Here is a 6,795-nt window from a genome sequence, read left to right on the forward strand (position 1 = left end):
ACTGACTCCAAGCTTTTGAATGGTAGAGTGTATAATGTTACAAAAGCTTTTTATTTCAGATGAATGCTGATCTTTCTATTCATCAAAGAATCCTGAAAAAATGTACTCAAGTGTTTTAAATATTGATAATAATAATAATAAAATGTTTCTTGAACAGCAAGTCTGAGCACATTAGAATGATTTCTGAAGGATCATGTGACACTGACTGAAGACTGGAGTAATGATGCTGAAAATTCTGCTTTTATCACAGGAATAAATTACATTTTAAAATATATTCAAATAGAAAGCAGTTATTTTAAATAGTAAACATTTCACAGTATTACTGCTTTTGCTGTATTTTGTATCAAATAAATGCAGGCTTGGTGAGCAGAAGAGAATTCTTTAAAAAACATAAAATCTTACTGTTCAAAATCTTTTGACTGGTAGTGTATATTAAAATGTTGAATCATACATTCAAATTAATTAAACACTTTTAAATAGACTGCAGCAATAATATTTTGCCACACATTATTTTGTTTAGTTCAGAATCGTGATCTCTATTTGAAACAAAAAAAATCGTGATTCTCAATTTATCCAGAATCGTGCAGCTCTACCTACAATGCTGCACGCGATGCCCAAAACGGCTGCATTAACCCCCAACATGCTGCACACACCTATCATGGCCAAAAATGCTGCTACATACAGTACACCTATGATGCCCCAAACTGCTGCAGCATGTGCCTGTGACTCCCAAAATTCTGCAAAATGTCCACTGTTGCCCTAAAATGCTGCTACACATGCCCAAAAATACTGCATGCAACTATAACAACCCAAACCGCCGCAAGCACCTGTACCTTCCCAATAAATCTGTATACCCATGATGCCCCCAAAAATGTTGCTTTACGTGCATGTGATGCTCTAATCTGCTGCAGTATACACCTATGACACCCCCAAAATAGTGAATGCCCCTATGGTGCATAAAATGCTGCTTCATGCATCTGTGATTATGCCCAAACATATTGCATGCACCTATAACCCCCAATCCACTGTAAGCACCCCAAAATGCTGCATGTGCCTATGCCTAACAAAATGCTGCATGTGCCTATGACTAACAAAATGCTGCATGTGCCTATGACTAACAAAATGCTGCATGTGCCTATGACTAACAAAATGCTGCATGTGCCTATGACTAACAAAATGCTGCATGTGCCTATGACTAACAAAATGCTGCATGTGCCTATGACTAACAAAATGCTGCATGTGCCTATGACTAACAAAATGCTGCATGTGCCTATGACTAACAAAATGCTGCATGTGCCTATGACTAACAAAATGCTGCATGTGCCTATGACTAACAAAATGCTGCATGTGCCTATGACTAACAAAATGCTGCATGTGCCTATGACTAACAAAATGCTGCATGTGCCTATGACTAACAAAATGCTGCATGTGCCTATGACTAACAAAATGCTGCATGTGCCTATGACTAACAAAATGCTGCATGTGCCTATGACTAACAAAATGCTGCATGTGCCTATGACTAACAAAATGCTGCATGTGCCTATGACTAACAAAATGCTGCATGTGCCTATGACTAACAAAATGCTGCATGTGCCTATGACTAACAAAATGCTGCATGTGCCTATGACTAACAAAATGCTGCATGTGCCTATGACTAACAAAATGCTGCATGTGCCTATGACTAACAAAATGCTGCATGTGCCTATGACTAACAAAATGCTGCATGTGCCTATGACTAACAAAATGCTGCATGTGCCTATGACTAACAAAATGCTGCATGTGCCTATGACTAACAAAATGCTGCATGTGCCTATGACTAACAAAATGCTGCATGTGCCTATGACTAACAAAATGCTGCATGTGCCTATGACTAACAAAATGCTGCATGTGCCTATGACTAACAAAATGCTGCATGTGCCTATGACTAACAAAATGCTGCATGTGCCTATGACTAACAAAATGCTGCATGTGCCTATGACTAACAAAATGCTGCATGTGCCTATGACTAACAAAATGCTGCATGTGCCTATGACTAACAAAATGCTGCATGTGCCTATGACTAACAAAATGCTGCATGTGCCTATGACTAACAAAATGCTGCATGTGCCTATGACTAACAAAATGCTGCATGTGCCTATGACTAACAAAATGCTGCATGTGCCTATGACTAACAAAATGCTGCATGTGCCTATGACTAACAAAATGCTGCATGTGCCTATGACTAACAAAATGCTGCATGTGCCTATGACTAACAAAATGCTGCATGTGCCTATGACTAACAAAATGCTGCATGTGCCTATGACTAACAAAATGCTGCATGTGCCTATGACTAACAAAATGCTGCATGTGCCTATGACTAACAAAATGCTGCATGTGCCTATGACTAACAAAATGCTGCATGTGCCTATGACTAACAAAATGCTGCATGTGCCTATGACTAACAAAATGCTGCATGTGCCTATGACTAACAAAATGCTGCATGTGCCTATGACTAACAAAATGCTGCATGTGCCTATGACTAACAAAATGCTGCATGTGCCTATGACTAACAAAATGCTGCATGTGCCTATGACTAACAAAATGCTGCATGTGCCTATGACTAACAAAATGCTGCATGTGCCTATGACTAACAAAATGCTGCATGTGCCTATGACTAACAAAATGCTGCATGTGCCTATGACTAACAAAATGCTGCATGTGCCTATGACTAACAAAATGCTGCATGTGCCTATGACTAACAAAATGCTGCATGTGCCTATGACTAACAAAATGCTGCATGTGCCTATGACTAACAAAATGCTGCATGTGCCTATGACTAACAAAATGCTGCATGTGCCTATGACTAACAAAATGCTGCATGTGCCTATGACTAACAAAATGCTGCATGTGCCTATGACTAACAAAATGCTGCATGTGCCTATGACTAACAAAATGCTGCATGTGCCTATGACTAACAAAATGCTGCATGTGCCTATGACTAACAAAATGCTGCATGTGCCTATGACTAACAAAATGCTGCATGTGCCTATGACTAACAAAATGCTGCATGTGCCTATGACTAACAAAATGCTGCATGTGCCTATGACTAACAAAATGCTGCATGTGCCTATGACTAACAAAATGCTGCATGTGCCTATGACTAACAAAATGCTGCATGTGCCTATGACTAACAAAATGCTGCATGTGCCTATGACTAACAAAATGCTGCATGTGCCTATGACTAACAAAATGCTGCATGTGCCTATGACTAACAAAATGCTGCATGTGCCTATGACTAACAAAATGCTGCATGTGCCTATGACTAACAAAATGCTGCATGTGCCTATGACTAACAAAATGCTGCATGTGCCTATGACTAACAAAATGCTGCATGTGCCTATGACTAACAAAATGCTGCATGTGCCTATGACTAACAAAATGCTGCATGTGCCTATGACTAACAAAATACTGCAAAATCAAAAATGTTGCTACACATGCCTGTGATGTCCAAAAATGATGTTACATGCATCTGTGATGATGCACATACACTACATGCACCTATAAGAAACCAATCTGTGCTACAAGTACCTATGATGCACCCCAAAATGCTATTGCACACACCTACTATGCCCCAAAATTGATACATGTGCCTATGACTCCCAAAACGCTGCATTGCCTATTGTTGCTCAAAAATTATGCTCATATCAATAACACCCCAAACTATTGCAAGCAATGTCTTGAAAAAATCTACATAGCCATGATGCCCCCAAAAATGCAGCTACACGCGCATGCAATGCTCTAATCTGCTGCAACATCCACTTATGACACCCCCAAAATATTGCATGCACGTATCGTGTCCAAAAACGCCGCACTCGCCCCCTGTCGATGAAAAATGCTCGACACATCTGTCACGCCCCAAAAACGTTCCATGCACCTGAAACGTTACACGCACACGTGTAAAAACGATGCTGCACACAATGACCATCAACATGACGCCTGCGAATGCTGTCTAGCTAGGCAGCTCACTAGGGTTTGAGACACGGCCCACAGCGCGCTCTGAAAGCGAAACGAAAAAATGTGCAACACAAGGACACTAGCACGTGCTCCCGGTTCTGCTGCATCACAACAACAACAACAATAACAGCGAAGACGATGAGGATGATGAGCACAGAGAAGATGAAGGTTATAATAACTCACACTCGCGGCAGCTGCAGGGGTGGCGCCCCCCGCCGCAGAAACACCCCGTCCACGAACACCCCGTTTTTGCCCAGACAGCGCAGATAAAACTCTCCCGAGCCTGTGTCCTCCGCGGCGGCGGTGAAGATCTCCAGATGCCGGCGGGAGATGAAGCTCGAGTGGCCCATGCTCACGTCCACCGAGCCCTGCGACGAGTTCCGACCCACCGTCACCGAGCGCTTCTTCATCACATACTCAAACTCACGGCCCTCCAGGCGGGCCATCGCTGCCATCTTTATCTTTCCGCACGCTAAATATGAATGGAAAATATGAAGGGGTGAAACGTTAAACGTGCCCGACCGGAGACACCAGCATCAGCGGCGGCGACTCGACCCACCGCCGCGATTCACCCAGAGACGCGCTAGGGGATGCGGTAATTCAATCGCAACCAATGAAATAAGGAATATGGAAGACATGACGGATTGAAGGTCGGTTGCGCTGTGCTTCAACACGCATGTGTGTGGAGAGTTGTCAACACTGGACTGGAGATTTGTCATGGACGTGAAATGGCTTTATAATATTATTACGGCAATAATAAATTATCGAATAAAAATAATACAGTTAATATTTTTTTTATTAAAAAAAAAACACTTTACCCTTTAAGACTTGCACTCTATTTGTTTTCTGCTTGTTTTCTTTTAAAAAACCTCTAACACTAGCTTTCTCTATTCTATTCTATTCTATTCTATTCTATTTTCTTTTTATTTATTATATAATTAACAAAACAACTATTTGTTTTCTAACTGCTTGTTTTCTTTTTTAAAAAGTTTAACACTTTCTATTCTGTCTATTTGTTTTCTTTTTATTATATGGGCCTAATCAACAAAAAAACTATTTGTATTCTAACTGCTTGTTTTATTTTAAAAAGGGCCTCTAACACTAGCTTTCTCTATTCTGTTTGTTTTCTTTTTATTTATTAGCTATATAATTATATAAAACTGCGTTAAGCTGACTCAGACTTGTCATAGCACTTGCATAGCATTGCTTCCTCATGTGTAAGTCGCTTTGGATAACAGCGTCTGCTACATGACTAAATGTAAATGAATATAGAAAGAAAGTATGATCTAATATAATACTAAAGTATTTAATAAAATAAAATAAAAACAGCCTAAAATCTTGTAATATAGAAGGATTATATTTTATTCACGGTTTTCTTGTGCATATTAATTGCTTTGGGAATCTGAATGTGCAGCGATCTTGCCAATAAAAGTACCTTTACAATTGAATGTACTTCATTTCATACTATGTTTAAAATGTCGCCAAAAACGGAAGTTCATCATTCATAAATGTGATTTAATATAATTAACCAAGGTTTTAGCTCATCGTCCGTTTTATATATTCTTATTATTATAGTTCACATTTTTATCCGACATGCATCTATCTTCATAAAAGCGTATCATAATGTATCTTTAGAAAACGGAGTAGCCTAAGCCTAGAGCAAAATCCCATTGAAGCCCACTCCGTGCTTTACGCCTCTCCACGTCTGCAGTCTCCGATTCCCCCAGAATCCTCAGCGCCGTCAGCGTGGTGTTTTGGGTATAGAGGTCATGAAAACAAACGTGTTTATTCAAGCGTTCAGAGCGCGAAAATGACCCTCCCCTGAAACAAAACGTACTCTGTCGTTTAAACGTCAAGCAGAGGCCGTTTCTTCAGAAGCGTGAACGCACACAGGGAGATGGGCGCAGAACATGTGCTCCTGCACGGTGACGTCGTCACTTCCTGGTGTTTGTAAACAGTGCTGCTGGGTGTGTTCACAGGCACACCCCATCACACCCGATAACAGCTCCTAGAGGAAGCACAGGCTGTTTGCTGAACAATGGAGAACACCATGGCTTTCACACTTGCTAAAAAGCACCATGTTTTTTTATTTATTTATTCTTAACCATGTTAGTAGCCTACCGTAGTGATGGTGCTAGTGGAACCATGCTTTTTGGACAGGTTTTTAAATGCGGCTAATTTTCTTCTTAGACATGGTACATTGCTACTATGCCATACGATAGGCCTACCATATTTAAGTGAGAGTGGGGCGAGTTGAGTCAGTTTTTACTTATGGTGTGTTTAAAGCAGGGGTGTCCAAACTCGGTCCTGGAGGGCCGGTGTCCAGAAGAGTTTAGCTCCAACCCCAATTAAACACACCTGAACCAGATAATCAAGCTCTTACTAGGCATACTAGAAACTTAAAGGTCCAGGACCGAGTTTGGGCACCCCTGGTTTAAAGCGAGCACATTCAGTAATGGGTCCAACTTAAATATATTACACAAATACATAAATTTCCGTACCACATCACCAATTTTGTGTTAAGGCTGCCTGGAAACAAAGGGTGGCCCTACTTCCCCACAGGCTCAAATTACCCCACTCTCCCCCTGTGGTATTAGTTAGTTAGTTAGTTGTACTTTATTGTCCAGCCTTGATATGAATGAAAATTGGTCTTTGGTCTCGCTATACACAACATCCACACTGACACAAACAATTAACATTTCCTACATCACTCAATTTCCTACCCCTTTTTTTTTAGAAGACCTATTGCATACGAAACAAATATTCATTAAATATATTACCTTTGACAAACACAGTTCAGAG

The 6,795-nt window shown here is 40.6% G+C and overlaps 1 protein-coding gene across 2 annotated transcripts in view; it reads right to left on the reverse strand.

Moving 5' to 3' along the window:
• LOC107695695 (forkhead box protein K2-like) overlaps nt 1–4,561 on the reverse strand; it is a 31,779-nt gene extending 27,218 nt beyond the window's left edge. For both annotated transcript variants that reach the window (XM_016495704.1, XM_016495703.1), the window contains exon 1: nt 4,177–4,561. In XM_016495704.1, the coding sequence (XP_016351190.1) occupies nt 4,177–4,448 (272 nt within the window). In that variant the 5' untranslated portion in view covers nt 4,449–4,561. The remainder of the gene's footprint in view (nt 1–4,176) is intronic.
• Nucleotides 4,562–6,795: the final 2,234 nt, after the last annotated feature.

This window comes from Sinocyclocheilus anshuiensis, unplaced genomic scaffold (genome assembly GCF_001515605.1).
Source record: "Sinocyclocheilus anshuiensis isolate Anshui unplaced genomic scaffold, SAMN03320099.WGS_v1.1 scaffold1075, whole genome shotgun sequence".
Lineage (NCBI taxonomy): Eukaryota > Metazoa > Chordata > Actinopteri > Cypriniformes > Cyprinidae > Sinocyclocheilus > Sinocyclocheilus anshuiensis.